General features: G+C 41.6%; 2 protein-coding genes across 8 annotated transcripts in view; one reads left to right on the forward strand and one right to left on the reverse strand.

The window, feature by feature from the left end:
- Window positions 1-14,732, reverse strand: part of LHCGR (luteinizing hormone/choriogonadotropin receptor) — a 51,999-nt gene extending 37,267 nt beyond the window's left edge. The window contains exon 1 of the mRNA XM_016137120.2: window positions 14,490-14,732. Within this exon, the coding sequence (XP_015992606.2) occupies window positions 14,490-14,653 (164 nt within the window). The 5' untranslated portion in view covers window positions 14,654-14,732. The remainder of the gene's footprint in view (window positions 1-14,489) is intronic.
- The window catches only part of GTF2A1L (general transcription factor IIA subunit 1 like), a 495,737-nt gene that overhangs the window by 78,099 nt on the left and 397,156 nt on the right, over window positions 1-20,482 (forward strand). The window contains exon 9 of one of the 7 annotated variants that reach the window (XR_001595924.2): window positions 17,828-17,916. The exons of 5 other annotated variants lie outside the window; for them this stretch is intronic. Coding sequence is in view for 1 of the 2 variants with exons in the window: in XM_016137131.2 (XP_015992617.2) it covers window positions 17,828-17,842 (15 nt within the window). In the remaining variant the exon portion in view is untranslated. Of the gene's footprint in view, window positions 1-17,827; window positions 19,749-20,482 lie in introns of those variants that run through there. One more of the 7 variants, XM_016137131.2, reaches the window with a different exon arrangement.

Below are 20,482 nucleotides of genomic sequence, written 5' to 3' on the forward strand. Positions count from 1 at the left end.
CAGGCATTGTAACCTTGCTGCTTTTGAGATGAGACATGTCACCACTATTCCTTCTGCAACGCAGCTTACCAGCAGTTCCTCCCTAGGGGCTGATGCAAAGAAATTTCATTTCAGAAAAATCCTTTCACTCAACAGTCTCTTAGAGATGGTACAACCTTGAGGAAGTAATCCAAACTTGGTCCTCTGAATCTGTGCCTGAAGGCAGTCCCACCAAGCACATCGTTCAATACCCAAACTTATTTAACAGGGCATCCAAGAAGAACAGGGACAATGGGGGAGAAATCTTCTTACGATGGCATGTTTGCTTCCCATATTTCTTCTGGAATCATGTCTGCTTGGCTTACTGATTAAAAACACAGTTTTATTGCTCTCTGCACTGCCAAGTCAATAAATTTCTAGAAGAGAAAGCTGTATTCTACTGTACCCCATGCAACATCAATAAAACTGACAGCCAAATTCTGATTCCAGAATCTTTATTGCTGGGGGTAATGCAGTGCAGAGCATATTTTGGAGAGTGTTTACATAAAAGCTTCAACTGAACACTTCAGAGCCATTTATTCATGCAAACGGAACCCAGAAGCTGGAGCCTCTCAGCAGGCAGCCTCCTCCTCCACAGGGGAGCACAGGCTGGCTCTCAGGAGAGCAGTTTGGTTAGATCTGACCAGGGAGGTCGTTTGAGATTTTGATTGATATAGGAATGAGGGATGAGGAGCAAAAGTCAGATAGGAGTGAGAGAAGCTGTAGATCATGCACTGGTCATCCCCAGTGACTATGGAACAGCTCTGGTGCAAGATGAAATTTTGCAGCTGATGTTGATGCCACAGAGCTGGAAAAGCAGGGTATTAGAGTTCCCACCATTAAAGAGCCACTGAGCAAACTGCAGGTAGCTTCGTAGGTGTGGCGGGGGCAAGATAGAGGCCAGGGGGCCAGAGGATGGGGAGAGAAATTGGGTGAGGCAGGAGCACTGAGCTTTTCACAACAGACATGGTATCATGAAGCAAGGTGGAGAATGTGGTTCTATGAATCCAAAACTGTTTTTTCCACTGATTTATATATATACAAATATAAATAATTATTTTTTAGAGATGTCATGTCTTCGCTTCTGAGATGTCTTAAATTGACAGCAGCTTCTAAGCATTTAAGTGTCTGTCTTGTATTTTAACTTGTTTGTTTAGCTCATGATTTGTTCATAACCATTTGAATGTATTCTCTTCAAAGGTGCTCTTTTCTTTGATGGATGTTTCTGTGAGTCTTTCCATGAAGCCAGAAACTTTTAGCGATATGAATGATTGTCTCAATTACCCTGCTATTCTATTCCTGCATTCATCCCAGAAAAATTCTCACACTGATACTTAAGGGAAACTGTACAAGGAATTTCTTCACAGAATTATAGCATCAGGCAGGTTGGAGGCAACCTTGGTGTCCACTACTCAGTGAAGGAATGGTAAAATGTGGACAATACACACCTAACTAATTGGTCACCAGTTAGAAGCAAGAGTCTAAAGGCATACAGAGCATAGATCTTAGAATTATGGCTCTGAGAGAAACAAGAAATTAATGATACATATTAAATACTACTTGCAGAATTAAAATACATACACACCAAACAAACGTTTTAAAAGCAAGCATACGAACATACATTAGGATAGTTGTGTATGGTGAATTGAAAGGAAGCAGAAGGGATAAAATAAATAACTAAAAACAGAGAGGGACTGTCAACAGACCAATGATAATGTTACCTGAACGATTAACTTAACCCTCTGTACCTGAGAGACAAATGGAAAAGAAAAAAGTTTTTTATGTATTGATTTCTCTCTTTCTTTTCTTTTCCTTCCTTCCTTCCTTCCTTCCTTCCTTCCTTCCTTCCTTCCTTCCTTCCTTCCTTCCTTCCTTCCTTTCCTTTCTTATTAAGCCTACATGTATTCAAAGGATTTTGTGAACTTCAGGAACTCTTGTGCAAAGGTCTAGTCGGTATCATTTGATAGAGAGCAGAAGCCAGGGAGAACTGGAAGAAAAAAGGCCACAGGAAAGGACAGATCAGCAGCTCTGCTATCCAGGGTCAAAAGGGAACACAAAAGCTATGTATAAAGCAAAGAAAAATAAAAGAAGGGCAGAGTCTTTTCTGTCTCAGACAAAGAGGGCAATGCTCCCAAACTATGCATCTTAGATAGGTGGTAGAGAACCAGGGTCAGTGGGTGAATGTGAAGTTGAATTTGCAAGGCGTAGAGTTCTCTTTATGTTTTGAAAAGTGAGTGAGATGGCTGTTGAAGAATATGGATGTGAGAACATTTATTACATTTTCAGTCTTTTTTACCTTGATTATAAATGAATGAATGATACAACACAGGTTACACCTGGATTACGGCCAATCCCACCTTGCTCGAGTGCCTTTGCCACAGATGTTGAAAGAAATACTTAGATTGGATGACAAAGGCTGCCTTAGTTTCATCATTTCTGGAACTTCCATCTACTCATGAGTTCCACCTGCCAAACCCCCAGAGCACCAAGTATCAGAGCCCAGCACCAGAGGTTCTATTTACAGCTAAGCAAATAACATGCAGATAAACCCAGTCACCTTGAAGAGGATGAGGCCACATTATCAGGTCTTCCCTAATTGTTCCTAATGCCTCGTGAGCACATGGGTGGGCTTCTTTTGAGTTGAATAAAACAAATGACCTTCAAAGGATCCAATCTGTCTAGCTCACTGGCTTGTTAATGAACTCTCAAAATAATGTTAGCTGGAAAGCTTCAGAGTCAAGAGGGCTGTGTTAACCTTCAAGGAAACCCAAGATTTGGAAATCCATACTTACAAGATCCTATCAACTGGAAGACATTTGCATTATCAAGGGTTCTTTGTTCTACAGAAGGATTCCATGAAAGGTTTCTTTAAATGGCAAACTCCCTAGGTGAATGGAAAATATCGTTCATTTGACACACTCTCTCCTTTTAAAGACAGGCATTACATAAAGCCAAGGACAATCGTAGGTTCCCCATCTCCCCTTGGTTTTAAAGAGCTTGGAGTGCACTTATGGTTTCCAGGGCAGGATCTCCTTCTGCAACCCTCAGGCTTAGTGAGCATGATCAAAGGGAGAGCTAGGGAAGAAATCCAGTTTCAGTCTCCAGTCCAGTACCAGACCCCTGCGTGGGGGTCTTTCATCATTTTGCTGGAGATTTTACCTCTCTTTATGCCCAGCATGGCAGAAGTGAAATATTTTTATTCACTTCCTTCTAATTGTTTATAAAAGCCATCTATATTATTGATCTAAGAAAGCTGCAAGCATCCCTCCATCTTTCACAGATGATTAGTTTATTTCTAGAGATACACCCAGAATTTTAAAACGATACAAAATCAAAGAGAGGGAAAAAGAGAAATTAGATGGTTAAAGCTTTTTTTGCTTAATGAACTCATTGAAATAGAGAGAATCATTACTTTATTTAAATTCCAAAGAATGTTAATGTATTTATATTTATTACATAAGACCTTGTTCTACATTTAACAGAGACTTAAGAATTCCTGTGTTCTTTTCAAAGCTGCTCAGTAATTACAATAAACTTGCTTTTATCTTGGAATGAAATAAAATGGCTTTCCCTTTTCTAAATGATTTTAAATCTTTGTGTTTTAAAATGCATTAAACTATTTGGTAACTCAATTACTGGTTATGTCTATACTTGTTGACCTCTTGTCTTCATCGTTTACCTAGAGGGAATTTGAGAATTCAGTGTTACCTGAAATATGAAGTCAGTTGAGATAGACATCCAATATATTAGATTTTACATCAGAAAGTTTTGGAATGAGCCTTAAAAATATATCCAGGTGTTTTCGACTATTATTTTACTACCCCTTAAGCATTTATTGCATTAGGCAATCAGAGTGAAAGGGCCGCTTGCTGGTGGTTTGGTCCAGTCTCTTACTTTATAGATGAAGAATCTTAAGCTAGGAAAACTGAAACCACATGGCAATTCAGTGGCAGATCTGGACTAGAATACAGATCACTTCATTCCTGGTCCAGTGCTGTGTCCACTAATCAAATCACATCAGTACTTTGTTCATACACCCTGCTCTACAATCCTCTGGTCCTCAATGAAAACCTAGCCTTCTGCTTCTGCAGCCATCAGCTTCTGCAGGGCATGTGCTTACAGTCTTCGACTTCAAAGATGCAGCTCAAATTCTTGTTCCTCTATGAAGCTTCAGAGCCTACCAGAGTGTTTTTTCTTTCTCTACCTAGTTCTCCTCAACACTTAATAACTATGCTGCTTTTTTTTTTTTTACTGCACTGTTATTTAAAATTTTACCAGATGCCCTGTATGAAACGTTTCCTGTATTCCACCATTGAACACCCAGTCACCGATGGATTCTGCCTTCACATGTCTCTTGCTTCCATCCCCTGTATTTTTTTCCCACTGCCAATCTTCTGGGCCATTCTTTTGTCTACCTTAACTGTTCCATAAGCCACGAATGGTTTCCCCTCACCCTATCCTGGGTTTCCCCTGCCTGGCCTAGATTAATCTTCCTCAGAACTCCTACCATGTCACTCATACTTAGATACCTTCTCTGCCCCTCTTGGCCTGTTTACTTATCTATAAATGTCTCTGCTTTGTATTCAAAGTCCTCCAAATAAAGGCTCAAACTTCATTTGCCCATCTTATCACCCAGTATCCCCTTCATATAACCAGTATACTAAACTTGTGCAGTCCAGTACCACATGTGTCCATTGAGCACTTAAATATGGCCAGTCCAAACCGAGATGCAGTGTAAGTGTAAAATACACAACAGATGTTGAGGACTTAGTAAGAAAAAGAACGCGAAGTATCTCATTAATAATTTTTATATTGATTACATATTGAAATAATATTTTGTACATATTGGATTAAATATTTTATTAAAACTAATTTCACCTTTTAAAAACTTTTTAAATGTGGATATTAGAAAGTAAAACTTGCACACGTGACTCACATTATATTTCTCTTGGACGGTGCCTCCCGAGACAAATCGGACTTGGGTTTCCTGACTTGCCTTATGTTTTCTACTTTGACTCACACCGTCCCTCCCATGTGGCACATCCACACTTCTCTGCTGGTCGGAGTCCACCCTTGGTTAAAGGTTTATTTGAGGTGCTACATACTTTAAGGAATGTGTCTTCATCACCAATCGCATGTGCTTTCTCCCTAGAAGCAGCATAGTGGAGTAGTGAAGAGCATAGTCCCTGGAGCCAGGCTGCTTGGGTTCAAATCATTGCTTCATTCTATAGCTATAAAAAGATAATGCTACTAACTACCTCAGAGACTTTTGAGATTAAATAAGAAAATGTTTATGTAAAACTGCTACAGCATCAAGCACAAGATAAAAGCTCAATCAGTGGTTTTCACTCATAGGTTCTTACTGTGAAAAATTCAAGCTCCTTCACTTATGTCTAATGACAACCCTGCTTCCTTGTCGGGGCTGGGGTAGAGTGGGTCCAGTACTTTGGAATGGGCTCTTCTATTTGTCTTGGGTCATCCTTAAGTTTGTAAAACTGTGACTTGCCCCTGACGCTTGACTATCTGCTGATTATACATAGGATACCTGAGAGGGAGGGTAAATACTCCCACTTGGCACCTTTCTTTTGGGTTAAGGTATCTCTTATAGGCCTTACCTGATAGCTTTCAAAGAGTGATAAAGAACAACCTGCCATTAAATATTTCAATGCTAGGGAGCCACTTGGCAGAGTTCACATTTTCCCATTGGTTTTAAAAAGTTCAGCCAGTCGGAACTCTCCCATTGCGAAGTGCAGTTTGAGTAACTTTCCTCCAGAGAACTTAAGAAGCCGTGAGGAGCTTATGAATTATCATTTGAACCCAGATGTTCAAGAAGATTCCTTGACAATGGATTTTCCAAGTCATTTGTGCTACAACTAAATTAAAAATATAAAGCCTCAGAGGAAAATGGCAAATACATCTAAGCCCTTTCTGAAAACCCATTTAAAGTTTTCTAAAGACACAAAGCAAAATTATCCAGTCTTTACCCCCTAAACTAGAATTATTCTAGCAATAATATAACATGACAAGAATAACTCTGGTAAATAAAACTATATGTTGAATTCTCCCCAGGGAATGTCTACATCATCTGCAATGATTTCTCAAAAATATTTTTTAGAAGCAGAGAATATTATGTTGTCAGGGCAGTGACATTGCAGATATGCTTCAGGAAACTTTTTCATTACAAGCCTCTGTTTCCAGACACTTAAAAACTTTTTTATTTCATTTTATTTTTAGTGAGCCTGTAAAAGCTGGTTGCGACTGATATACCACAGACTTTTAATTAATCTGAGGATAGGTTTGAGGTGCCTGAAATTACTGGCATGTGGGCTTTCTGGTAGACATCAATAGATGTGGTTGCCTGTCTCAAAAATACCCCTTTTCTGGAAACATCTCATTGCTAGTTGCATCAAGGTAGAAGCATCTTATTGACTGTGCTCCTATGCTTCTGCCTTGGGTATGGGGCAGGGGAAGCCCTCAGATTCTCTCTCGGAAATTTAAAACTTATAATAGACAGAAGGAGTCTTTGGAGCTGATTCATTGTAAAGGCAGAATCTAGAGAGAAATTCCCTGACCTCTTGCTGCTAAAATGTCAGGTTCTCTCTGGATCTTGCCCACATCCTTTTACCTCCTTCTTATTCTAGTAAGTTCCTCTCTTATGATTAAGTCTGTCAAAGTTGATGTCTGGTACTTGCAAATGAGAAAAGCCTTAATCAGAGCTCCACCCAAAGGTTTCCAGTGGAACAGTCCACTGTCCCATTGACCTTCCATAACACAGACAGGACATGTGCTGGTGGTCAGTGAGAGAGCAGAAGACTTTGAAGAGTGATATCCCAATGGCATTTCTAAGCTGGTGTCAAACACCAGGACCGAGCTTATGGGATAACTGGTTTAGCCTGGCTGCCCCTGTAGAGAGTGAGGCTTAAAGAAGTACAGTTTAAGTGACAGCTCCACCAGGGTTTCTTTGTTACTTTAGCTGGAAGACATGGCTCCCTTCTCTTAACTCCTACCAGACTTTGTTTATAACCTTTATTTGCCTTTTATCATTTTCCACTTTTCCCTGCAGTCATCTGAGAACTGGTCCTCTCTCCCCTACAGCCTGAAGATTATCATTGGATCCTGCATGTTGACCTGCTCATTTCAGTATACAGTTTCTGAGTGGCCAACAAGTCTGACCTGACAGTTTTCTGTGTGTCCGGCTTGAGGCTTAGGGATAGAGAATGGGGAAAGGAAAGGACACAGATGGGCTTGGATGCTTTCACTGGGCAGATAGGAGTGACAGAATTGAAAGATAGAAAACAGCCTGCAATCACATACAAGGTGGAATGTTTGAGAGGCAGCTCAGCCTGGGCTGAAAAGAGCAGCATATCAGACTCCAGGCAATGGTGAACTCTGCTATTTTGTGATTCTAAGGTATTCACCTTCCAGGCTGAGAAGACCTAGTGGGTCATTTTCTCTAATTAACACCTCTCAGGAACAAAACTATTCCATTAAGCTTGCCCCTTGGATGATAGTAATTTACTGTTCAACTTCGTATAGGGCTATGTGTTTTCAGTCTTCTCTGCATCATCAGATTTACAATAATACTTCGTAGTTATGTGAAATCTTTATTTCCTTCTGAGTCCTTTTGGCTCTGCTGTCTCGTTTATCTGCATCACAGCCAGCCTCACTCAAGGGCAAGAAACATCACGCCCCTTTTAAGACAGCACAAAGGTTTTATTACTAGCTCAAACCCACAGTGCAAATTAGGGAAAGGGGACCTGGTGCTCGAATTCAGGTCTGCCTGGTCTTTGTCTTGTTGATCAAATCAGGTAATTTCGTGGCTCTGTTGGATCCTACTCTGTCATACCAGAGCAAACCCATCCCAGTGGGCTTCGAAGTGCTATCTGCAGTTGCTCATAAAGTAGAATTAGGAACCTAGGCGTCACCTCATTTAATCAGAGTCAAGGAAAATTTAACAACAGCAAGGGATAAAACCTTCATTCTGAAAGTCGAATTTTAATTATAAATTGGGTGGTTCTGAATTTGGCTCAGGTGGCATTACAGAGCTTGGTTCAGGGCCAGAGAGCAGCTGCACTCGAGTGGTTTGCTGGCTGGGAGGTGGTTTCATCTCCCAGTGAGGCAGAAGCTGGGAGTAAATGAGGCCCATATAGAGAAGCTGCTAGAAGCTGCCCACCAAGTCAGAGAGTCCACCTGCCTGGTGGGTGGGGTTATTTTAATTCCCTTCTTAACAAAAAAAGATGGTGAGAAATTTGCTAAAATTCACATTAAATGTGATTTTTTGCATACCAGGGGTAGCTGCCAGAACAGAACACATATGCTCTCATGGAGCTATTCCTCTTGGGTCTGGAAGTGAGCAGCAGGGCCTCTCCCTACCACTGTGACTCAACTGGCTTTAACAGTCCTTGTGCAAGATCAGAGCTACACATGGCCAAGATACCGTCTGGTGCAGCTACTCTGGGAGATTGTATTTTGGAAAGAAAGCTTTCAGGCCTCAGTTTAAGAGATGGAAAGAAGCCAGACTGAGGGGCTTAGAAAGAAGACAGGTGAGGAAAGGAGCAGAACTAGAGCCTTGAATTAATATGACACTGCTTTTGGAAAAAAAAGAATAAGGCAGAAAAAAAAAAACAAAGAATTATTGCTCTCCAAGCGGGGAGTTGAGTCCAGTGCCAAAGGGCTCTCTGTGTGAACCTTTTTGGCTCTACACTTTCACTGAGGTTTTGGGAATGCTGTTGCTTTCTCTTTACTGTCACAGTAGGGGCCATCATTCAACTTTCCCCAAAAGGATGATTTTTAAACTAATAAAATCTGGTTCTTGCAAAGCTTCCCCCAAGGAGCCTGTTTATAGTCACAGCCAGTTTTAAGAATTGCCTTGAAGGTGTTGCTGGGGTTGCTGAGTTAGAACTGAGGTTCAAGAGCAGCCATTATCTGGTGCCATTACTTTTTTCAGTGGGGGTTGGGGAGGGAGGTGGGAAATGAGCTTTCTGAATTCTGAGATTTTTTTGGGTCTGGCCAGCTTTAGGGAAACTGAAGGTGGGGTAAGCTGTCCTACTTGCAAGATATTGGTAGGCTTTCCTCTGTTCTGTGGGCTCCTACCTGGTGTCCTGGACCAGGAACTCATCAGTCTCCATTCAGGCTGCCTTGGTGGTTGTTTTGTTTTGCTTCAGTGGATCCTGGGCTGGGGGTTGAGTTTTTTCTAATGATTGAGTTAAAACAAACGACAGTAAAAATTAAGACATTCTGGATGTGGCATGTTAATATAGGTAAGTTTCCAGTCTTGCTTCTCTGAAATGAATATGTCTACTATTGCCCATTCCAAGGACAGACTACAGGTCTGCAAAATCTGGGACCTGGACGTTGACATAACACACAGAACTCCCTCTACTACCCCATGACTCCCTTTCTCTCCCTATTCTCTAGATGTGGTACATTCTGGCTAAGATGGGTTTCCTTTTGGCATTGGTTCATTATTCCTATTCTATTGGTTCATTATTCCTATTCCTATTCCTAAACAGTTTGACCATTATGTATGTAGTTCAATAAAAATTTCATCATACTACCTGAGAAATTCTGGGAATCCTGAATTGAATAAGACCTCTTTAAGTGGCTCTCACTCTAGCACAATGATTCAAATCCAAGGCAGGCAGATTTTACCCCAAAGGGGCATTGGGCAAATGTCTAGAAACATTTTGGTTGTCACAATTTGGGAGGACAGCGCTATTGGCATCCAGAGGGTAAAAGCCAGGGATGCTGCTAAGCATCCCACAGTGTACAAAACAGCCCTCCACAACAAATGATTATCTGACCCCAAATTTCAATTATGCTGAAGTTGAGAAACCCTGTTCTAGCAAAAGAGGCATATACAATAAATGGTTACATTGTGGTGGCATACATGCAAAAATATGTGTAAGTACAAGGTATCAAAGCAAGTATGTGTGTATGGGAGGGAGGGGACATTGGGAAAAGCTTCATGGGGAAGTGACTCCAAATCATGAATTTTTACTTAATGGCTTTGTAATTGTTAAAGAATGACTTTGATGGAAAGTTTATTAGTTAAGAACTACATATTGAGAGATATATATATTTTTCTTTTTGCACAACCCTCTGGGAAATTTAATCAAATGTTTTTGATCACTTTATATCTTCTCTTAAAAAAATTCCCTCAGAGAGCCTGGGAGAGGCATAATAAAAGAAGAATCCAATCAACCTTATTCTGTGCTTTTCTAGTCTACTGTAACCTGTGGTCCTTCCACTTGGACGCTTCCCTTCTCTCCTTCAAGGTTCAGCATCATGACCCTTGGCCTGTGAAGTCTTCTTTTGGAGATTTCAGACCATAGTGATTGATCTACGCTTTGATTTCCTTAGGGCCTTGTTTCCTCTCTCCCCCCACACACCAGTCTCTTGGACGTGTTTCCACTATACTGTGGGCTCCTCGAGACTGGGACGCAGCCCCTTCCTGCACATCCCTCTACAGCTTTAAACACTGTTCTGGACCCAGATTTCCACTAAAAGCGGAAGAAGGAGAAAGATATTCAGGAAAGATGTTAGGATTCCAACGTCTTCCTGTGACACTGGAGTCATGGATACAGCACATTTTATTCTTCCAGCATCTCTGGATCATGTCTTATAATAAAGTCTAAAAGTTTAATCTCTGTTCTGTAGGAACAACATGCAAAAAATAAATTGCCGTAATTATTATTAGTGTTTTTCTTACTAACAGATTTTTCAGGAGCTGTTTCTGTCTCCAGCAAATCAGCCTTTTGTTGTCATAGAGACAAAGATCTTTATATAACTGTGGGCAAGGTGAGATTTTTTTTTTTCCCCTCTCCCTTCCAGTTGTCTGGAACTAATAAGAAAAGGAAAGCAAATTGTTTAAATCAATTTTTCTATTAGTTTTTAATTCCTCCATTAAAATGAGTGAAAAAGTAGGAGGCTATTTTTTGTATCATATTTTAGATTTTATTTTTAAATATTTTTATTTTTAATTATTTTTTTCTTTGTTCTTTAGTGTCACATTTTAGATTTTAAATATACAAGTCTTAATAACACATCGAAGGATGGAAAGATAAGAACAACTGAACTATGCCATTTTCAAAATTTGCAAGCGGTAGGCGTGTCAATGAGAAGCAATCACAATCCATAGTCCTTTTTTTAAAACCAAATAGTGAACTTTAGTTGGAGGTCTTAAAAGACGGGACTACAAAGGCATAAATGATTAAAACATAAACTAGCATCTCCTGAGAGCCAATGATGCATTCTGAGGTTGTCTGTGGTACTTGCTTCCTCCATCCTCCAGAACTGAGTGCTCCTCCTCTCGGCACTGTCAAATCCTGTGGATAACTTAGTGCAAGACCACATCCCTCTCTTCTGGAAGCCTTACCTCATAATTTCAGCTCTCTTCTTTTTACGAACTCCTGATAACTTGTCACTCATAGCCTTTGTCTATCTAGTAATTACTGTTTACATTTCATTCATCCCTCAGTAAGAAAAGAGGACTTTAACATGAACTCGTTCACTTCTCCTGTCCTTCGCCTCAATGTTGGATTATACCTTTACCCAACTGCCTTCTTTCTCCAGGACCCAGAACTCTCCCTACTTTTTCTAAGATTAACCCCTCCTCTGTGATCCGAGACTGATACTCTCCTCCCATCCACATTGGGATCCTACCCCATCAAGTCTTATTGCTTCCCATCCCTTGAATTGTTAGTGTCTGTCCTCCATGGATTCCTTCCCCTATTCTTCTTTAAAAAAGAAAAAAAAATTTTTCTTAATCTTATTTATTTTGCATATGTCTCAGAGTTTGGGGTTTTAATTTGATCGTAGCTGCCTTTTGCAATAAATAGGTATTATGTATGTGTGTATAGGGGGAGGGGATGGGGAATGGGGAATTGTATGGCAAAGGAAGTATAAAACATACTTCTTACTTTCTAGGTTATACACTCTGTGGAGAGCAATACCTTGGTCCTCAAACTTTAGCATGCTTCAAAATCACCTGGGGAGTTTGTTAAAACACATACTGCTGGGCCACACCCTCAGAGTTTCTGATTCAGTAGATTGGGGCCGGGGCCTGAGAGTATGCATTTCTAACATTTCTCAGGTGATCCTCATGCTGCTGGTCTGGGACCACATTTTGAGGAACATTGCCTTAAAGTTATTACCCTCCTATTCCTTCTTATGCATCTCTTTTGTCATATGGATGTTGAAGTCATCATATCATGCTGAAAAGTTATCCTGTTTTGCCCTTTATTGGCACTATCTCCATAGTGTTCTCACCTAAGGGATCAGGTCATCTTTCAATTATCTGGTCCTCAGGAAGCCTGACCTTGTGAGGGTCAGCACGATTGTTGACTAAGAGGTCTAAATGTCTAGGAGGGATGCTCCTGGTGTGGATGCCAAGGTAGTACATGTGAAGGGAGGAAGTCAAAGATTCTCCAGAGCCCACAGGGATGGCAAAGGGCTTCAGAGCCTGGACAACTAGCTTCTTTTTGGGAGCAGGACTAGCCAGCGTCAGCATGCTAGCAGTATTTATATTGTGCCTGCTTCACACCTCTACCCCCAAATATAGTCAGCCTTTTAAAATCTTTTTGAGGAGTTAGGCTTCTCTAAACTGTGCTGTGGGGCAAGAAGAGGATTTGTTTTGTTCTTTTCACATCAGCCTTCTCCAGAGACGGGATACATTCCTGAGGCCACCATGGGTGTGGCAGCAGGAACTGTTGAGGGACCTCAGTGAAAAGCTTAATCTAAAAGGAGGTACGACTTGGTCTACCCATTCCTGCCTCCCACCGGGGGGTTCTCCACTCTGTGCCAACTTTGGAGAAGCCGGGAAAAAATTATATACGCATATAAAAGGAGAGGGTTAATTTTCTCACTAAGAAAACAAACATAAAAAGATAATTAACAGATGAAGCGTCATCTTTGCTACTCCATGGCTGTGGGCCTTTGGGTAGGTTATTCTGTGCCTTTGGATCTCAGTGTCTTGTAATCTGTATGATGAATACCCGGCGAGTGAGAAAGACCGTTAGTGGCACAATCATTCATAAGAGCAAGATGAGAAAGGCTTGTCAGAGAAGGACAAGGGCTGGGACTTGGAAGGCAGGTTCCATGGATTTGTTGATTGATCGAAACAAATTCTATCAGCATGGTCCTCACCTTCAGGGAATTGAGCTGACAAGATAATTAATGGAAAGTAATTAATATAAACCCTTCAACCTTTAAACTGTACCTGTCGACCACAAATATTCCCTGAAGTCCACTAACTCTTCCAGGGGAGAAGTTCAGGCCTGCAGGAGGGAGGGGATCTCTTCTGTGAAGCTGGCCTCTGACAGACTGCTGGGGGCCCAAGGAAATTAAGTGGGGGTGGGGGGGGGTGTCTTTTCCTCCCTCAGCATGGAATTCCATCACCTCTAAACTAATCCTTAGAACATAACCAAGATCTCCACCAGCCTGGTGCCTTTTGGATACCATTACAGTACTACTTTTCTTTCCTTTTCTCTCTCAACAACTGCATGGAAGTATAATTCATATGGCATAAAATTCACCCATTTAAAGTATACAGTGCAATGGTTTTTAGCATATTCATGGAGTTATGCAACCATCACATAATCTAATTTAGATAATTTTTGTCACCTCAAAAAGCCACACCCATTAGCATGGCAGCTACAAATCTACTTTCCGTCTACCTGGACATTTCATATAAATAAAATTATGTTATGTGTGCCGCCTTTTTCTAAATCGAAGAAAGGAGACTTAGTGACACTGATATACTAGTACTAAAGGCTCCCCCTTCTCTTCACCCCACCATTTCAGCAAACAACTCTCTCCACCTGCTTGCTGATCACCTCTTAATCACCTCTGTGAGTGTGGAGGCAGTGGTGCTGTGCCAGAGGTGGGCTCAAGGCTTTTCATTGATTAGGCAACCAGACTGAAATGCAAGTATGCCCGGGGCCTGTATACCCTTTAAAGTGTAGGTGGGCACTGATTAGGGGAGGCGGCTCCCCACCAGTCTCTGTTGAATGACCAGATCACCCTTGGCCACAGGGCGTGCACACCCATTTCTGGAGGACCACAGGAAGCCAGAGCTCACAGTAACTTTCGTTAACCTGGCTGGCCCAAGGCTCAAAGACCACGCAAGACTTCTCTGGGCAGAGACAGCTGCACCCCTTCCAGCAGCGACAGGGTGCAAGGCTTTCCCCTGTGGCTTCTAGGCAGTTGCACACCTGGCAGCAGCACAGAGGAAGGGCCGACCTGGGGCGCTATGAGCTGGAGGATGCACCACCAGGTGGGGCCCAAATCCAGGGTGTGGCAGGGAATGGTAAAGACAACCCCCAAGTTTTGGCTTCTCATCACCTTCAAAGGTGGAGTTGATAGGGCAAAATGACTTTCTCCAAGCTTCCAGAATAAAGGGGCCAAAAAATCCAGAGGCAAGGTGACCGGGAATGAGCTAGGATCCTGGATCCGCGGCACCGCGTACTCACAGTCGGGTGAGGCCGGCCCGCGGGCCAGGGCAGCGCAGGGCGCCGTCGGGCGGGCAGCTGCAGGGCTCGGGGCAGTGCGCCTCACGGAGCGCTCGTGGCAGTGACAGCGGCAGCAGCAACAGCAGTCCCGGCAGCGGCCGCAGCGCCGAGGACCGCCACCCCATGGCTGGGGAACCTGAGTGCGGGCTCTGGCGGCTGGGCTGGGCGGGTGTCTAGGACAGCCCTGGAGTAGGCCCGCGCCCCTCTCCCCGCCCCTTGGCCCTCCTCCCATAGGGCGCTGAGTCTCTGCTCTTCCTGGACGTGGGACGGTGTTCAGTGACCCCATCACTTCTTTTCTGATGCTTTCCTTGGACCGCTACGTCTCTGCATCTGCAGATAGCCCTAGTTCTGGGAGGTAGACTGTGCTAATGGTGCTTGCTTTGGATAAGGGGGCGGGGAGTTCTGAATTCTCGTCCTGGCTCTGCTGAACTATGAGTGTGAAGGTGAGTGAGTTGTGTCACTTCCTGAACTCCTTATTTCATCTCTGGGAGGGCGGCCGGATGCTCTCCATGCCCACATCACAGGGGTGAAAGTGCCCAGCTCAGAAACTTCTCTTTTTCATTCTCAGCCTTAAATCCATTCTTTCTGCCCTACCATCTCCCTTCACGCTACAAGTAATCTCTGTCCTCCCAACTTCCCCAGTAATTTCTCTGTATTCTCTTGGTTGGGACCACCTTCTTCTTCCTTGTATTATAGTGATTTGAGTCTGTTCTGTATCTCCACTATAGATTGTGAGGTCCTAGAGAGCAAAATCCAGTTCAGATTTATTTTTGTATTCCTTCTGGCTTCTACATGGTAAGTCCTCAATAAAGATTTGTTGAACGAATGAAACTGCTATAATACACAGCAGTTACCCCAGTGGGAGGCCCAGTATTGGCTAGGTCTGTGACAGATGCTCTCCCTCACATCATGTCTAAGCTTCAGAATGAACTAGTAGGCGTTACAGCCAGAAAAATGATGTCCTGAGATGTTACATGACTTCCCCTTAGTCATACAGTGTGTAAGTAGCAGAAACCTGTTTGAACTCATGTTTGTCACCACTTTTTCTCACAAATGTAAAAAATATGATCTGCATACCAAGGACTTGGAAAGGAGACAAACATTCATGGTAAACCTGGGGATGCATAATTTCCCCTATTTAACGTAATCATAAAAATACTTTTTGATCCCTCCTTCTAAGGAAATCCTAGAAGTCTTTCTGGACTTTGAGATCTGGGAAGATCTCTAAGTCTCTACAGTAGGAAGTAAAAACAGATTTCTTTTTTTTCTATTTCGAAGCCTGAGTCCCTTGCCCAAAGAAGGTGAATTTTTTTTTAATTATTAAAAAAAGTTGACTTTGCTAGATGACAACATTGTGTTAGATGGAATGAAAGCAGAGCCGATGTCTATATGATTGTCTGTCTTCTGTATCTCTGTCTCCAGCTGCTTATTCTGTTCTCATACCTCTGCATTTGCTTTTCCCCTGACCTGGAATGATTTTCTCTTCCTTTTCCTTATTCCATTAGGTAAACCCCTGGTTGTCCGTCAAGACTCAGCCCAATGCCATTTCCGCTGTAAAGCTTTCTTTGACTCAAACTAGCTGAGTAGTTGTGGCCATAGTACCTGATTCCATAGAATAATAAAATGCACTGTGATTATGGCTTTGATTTTGTTTCTTCTTATTCATTTATTTTAGTATTGCTAGGGCATGTCATAGCTTCCAGCTCCTACTGAGTACTCAGTATATATTGTTGAATAACAGAATAAATAAATGAAACCCACATGTAGACCTATAGCACATACTCAATAAATCATCTGAGAAGAACTAACAACCTCGCTTTATTTGTTCTCAGTCACACTGGGTCTATCTGGATAGATATCAAGTAATTACCCCTGACTATTCTGGGGTCACATTTTCCTTCCTCTTTTAGTTGTGTCAGATTTTGCTAGTGACGTTGGGATAGCTCTGGGCTTTTCAAAAAACTTCTACCATGTAGCCTGAATTGCAGGAGAGAAAGAATGAATAGCTCAAGGTGGCTGAATGGCATTTATTTCAAGTTTTATGTTTTATGTGTTTTTTTTTTTTAACCCATAGCCTAATCTGTTACATAAAAAGAATGGTTGCCCCCGCCCACCCCTGAAGAACCATTTGATTCTGTGCTTGGGTATTTTTGGGGACTACTTAAACTCTAGTAGGAGAAGAATTGAGCAGTTAGGACACCTGGATTTTCCTTCCTTTTCTGTTGTCAACCATGTGACTGGTCTTCAATTTCTTCATCTGTAGGAAGAGGGGTTGGAGTTCACAATCCCTAAGGCTCTTCTAGCTCTAAAATGCAGGGCCTTTGTGGGCAGCTCTTATTGTATTGCTGGTAGAAGGAGGTGGATTATGTATATTGACTTCTTATTGTTTGTGTTGGGTTGCAAATAAAGTCCCGTTTATGAAGAGGTAATATTCATTTGAAAGACAACTTGTAACTGTAATGAGTTTTCATAAAATTTTTCTCTCTGGTTAATTTCAGTTGGATCTTTATCACATCGGTTCTTGCAATGTACCTATTATAACAAAATCACATTGACTTGTTATTATCACAATGGAATTTACTCATCATACTCATTAATGTGACCTGTTTAGGATGAATATTTTTAAATCTGAGGAATTTCTATGCCATATAACTATGCTTATGGTTACTTTTGTCACAGAACTTCCAAAGAGCATGACCCACAAGGATTGCTAATTATAGTTTACTGACAAATGAAAGTTCATGGAATTCACAAGAAGTTTATCCTACCTTAGAGATATAAAAAATATCTGACAATACAACTCAGAAATTCTAATAAAATTCTCCAAAATCCTAGAACATGGGTTCTCATATTTTAAGGTGCAGAAGTATCATTTGAGAAGTGTAAAAACAAAGATTCCTGGGAAACTTTCTCTAATGAGAGTCATGTTGAACTGATATGGAGTCCCATCTAGGCATATGCATTTTAACAAGCCTCCATGCAATTTTGATGTACGCAGTTCCCAGAGCACAATTTATGAAACAATAAAATGGAAATTGTAGAATTAAATTTGCCTTATGAAGACAAAGCTCAAGAATCCTTATTAAGGACTATGAATGAAGTCTAAGAATTTTGACCCATTGTTAAAGAAATCTAGTGTATGTAAGCATATTCATACAGATAGTATTGTGTGTAAAATTGCTTTGTTGGTTGTAATGCTGAAGTTTTTTTCTTTTAAGCATCAGTTTACTTAGTTTAGTTTTTTTTTTTTTGAGATCAACATTTTCATAAGCTCATGGATTTTCTTTATGCCTTACTAGATGAAAACTCAATAGTACTTGATGTCACACTAAGAATTGGAGTTGGAAGAAGTCAGTAAAGTAATGAAAAAAAACCTCAAGTAGAATAGGTAAGATTTTCCGATTCTTTAATACATACCCTGTTAGTACCATAACTGATTATTTTTCCCTCTTAAAAGCAGTGGTTTTACCTTTCCATCAGCAGAAAAGGTGAATGTAGGGCAGAAAATAAAAAATGTGTAAGAAAAGAAAAATACAGTTATACCTGTGAGCTGTCTACCTTGACACCTGGAACGAAAAAAACAAAACAAAACGAAGTAGACAAGAAAGATTATTTCTGAAAGTTAACTCTTTGAAATTTCACGCAACCTCTACGTTGCTTGCTTAGAAATTTCATCTTGCATTTCACTGTGTGAACTCAGAGATGTGATCAGCTGTGCCACCTCCAACATTGTCCTAAGGTTCCTGTGGGCCTCAGAAGGAACTAACTCGAAGCTGCAGTCTAAGGGGCACCTGGACCCGAGCCCTAGGGATAGGTCTGAGAATGGAGGGTTAAGGCTGGTCGGGGTGTGAAAATCTTGCAAGACTGCCTGAAAGAGAGCCAGAGAAGAGGCCTTGCCTTTTTGGTCCCATTGCTGAGAGGATGTGAATGAATGAGGACTGCTGTCTTTGTCTCATGGAGAAAGACTGCCTGTTCTGGCAGTGGCTAATACTAGAGAGGAAAACAGAGATGAGAGACAGATGGAGGTAAACAGAGCCCGAGGCCAGTACCTCCCTTGGACTGCCCAGGTAATGAGCCAATACATCCCCTCTTTTACTTAAGCTAATTGGAGTTCGGTCTCTCTCACTCATAATACAAATTCCTAATCTCTACTATTAGCCTTGCTTTGACCTTTTTTTCTTTACCTACTTCCCTTTTGCCTTCTCAGGAAAGAAATAGGGCTTTTCTATTCTTATTCTTATCTCTGTGTTAGGACTTATCACAAACACAGTGAATTTCTCCCCTTTGATTGGCAGCATTTATCATCTGTACTTCTGGGAATAAGCTGGTGAGTGAATGAACAAATGAGTGAATGATGGTGAATGAGTGAACTCAGAGGTAATGTCATAGAACCACATTATTCTTTTTAGGGAAGCTACATTTTGCTGAATAATTCAGCAAGCATTCTTTTCGTTTTAGAGAAGGACTCCTAGTAAACTGCAATCTTGGTTTAGAAACCAAATTGCAAACTAAACTGTTAGGTAGAGCCAACACAAGGAAAGACAGAAAACTTTCTGAAATAATGAAATAAATCAAAAAGGAAACAGGATTTGATTTTTTAAAAAATGATGTAGAATTTATCAAGGCGTGTGCCATAGGATATAGGTTGCCTGCCATGCTAATTGGCAATATTTAGGGAAAAGGTGTCAAAGCTCAAGACGTTTGGGCAAAATTGGGTTAATGTTAGACAAAGTTCTTTACCATAAAATTTCTCTGAACTTTTAATATGCATTCTGAATCTCTAAGAGGACTGTAATATATGCGGGGATTGGTTCCTTTAGCATATACCTTGAGAATACTGATTTTGGAATACAGGTTGAGAAAACTGACCTTAATGGCAAAGGACCCCCTTCTCTGAACTGGAAGCCAGAGCCGACCTTGGCATGGATATAGCCTACTAAGGTGTGGACTTGTTGGTGATAGGAAAGATTGCCTGGATCCCTCTTTTTCTACTTCCAGCCTTTGATGAGGACACTACAACATTATCAGTACATCCTTTTAGATTAAGCATTGCTCTCCCCAGTCTTCTTTTAAAAAAATTAAAATACAGCACAGGTGAGAGCACACTGATTTGATTGTATCTTCATCTGAATGATTTGTTTTCAGAATAATTTTTGAGGACCCCTGAGTGCATCGGTACATAGAGTTTAGGAGGTGAATGCACCTCACTAGAGAGGAGGGTGAAGTTTACAGCAAGCTTCCTCCTTTCAGGCTGTGCCAGGATATGCCTTGTCCGTCAGGTGATACTCAGAACACAGAGTTTAGGGTCTGGAGAGTGAAGAAAGCCTCTATTTTCCTCCTGGTTTCTTTGTGCGGAGGTGATGGCCCTCTGCTCTCACCCTCCTGCTCTCATCCTGTCCCTGGGGGCAGGCGCAGTATCAGGCTCTCAGTCCCACTGAGAGACTCTCTTGCTTGAATATGGCTCCATTAGAGATGCACTAAGAGCCATTTGTCTGCTACTACCGAATATACCTGTCACATTGAATTACGCTTTCTGGACATCATGTGACGTTCATACCAACAGAGAGGCCAGTCATTACCATAGGGCCTATAAGGCATTTATCAAATTTGAAGAATAGTTTGGAAATAGTTGTCAGTACTGGATTGAGCGTGTGGGGCCCAATGGAAGAATGGTGCTCCTATTTCCAGCAGAAGGGAATGCAGTAGGGGCTGATTTGCAGCAATGCTGAGGGCTCCTGTGAGAGACAGGCATGCTGGGAGATGAGGGGATGAGGAGCGCTGCTGTGGACATGTGGGGTTTGAGGTGACATCTGGCTGCAGAGGTCCAGGAGGCAGCTGAAGTGCCCTGGTGCAGAATATGGAGAACACTGGAATGAGAGCGACAGATTTGGTGGTTCACCCTAATGGTTTTCATCTCTTAGGATCACTTTTGGAGAGCTGCTTAAGAAACAGAT

This window comes from Rousettus aegyptiacus, unplaced genomic scaffold, assembly GCF_014176215.1.
Source record: "Rousettus aegyptiacus isolate mRouAeg1 unplaced genomic scaffold, mRouAeg1.p scaffold_m13_p_7, whole genome shotgun sequence".
Lineage (NCBI taxonomy): Eukaryota > Metazoa > Chordata > Mammalia > Chiroptera > Pteropodidae > Rousettus > Rousettus aegyptiacus.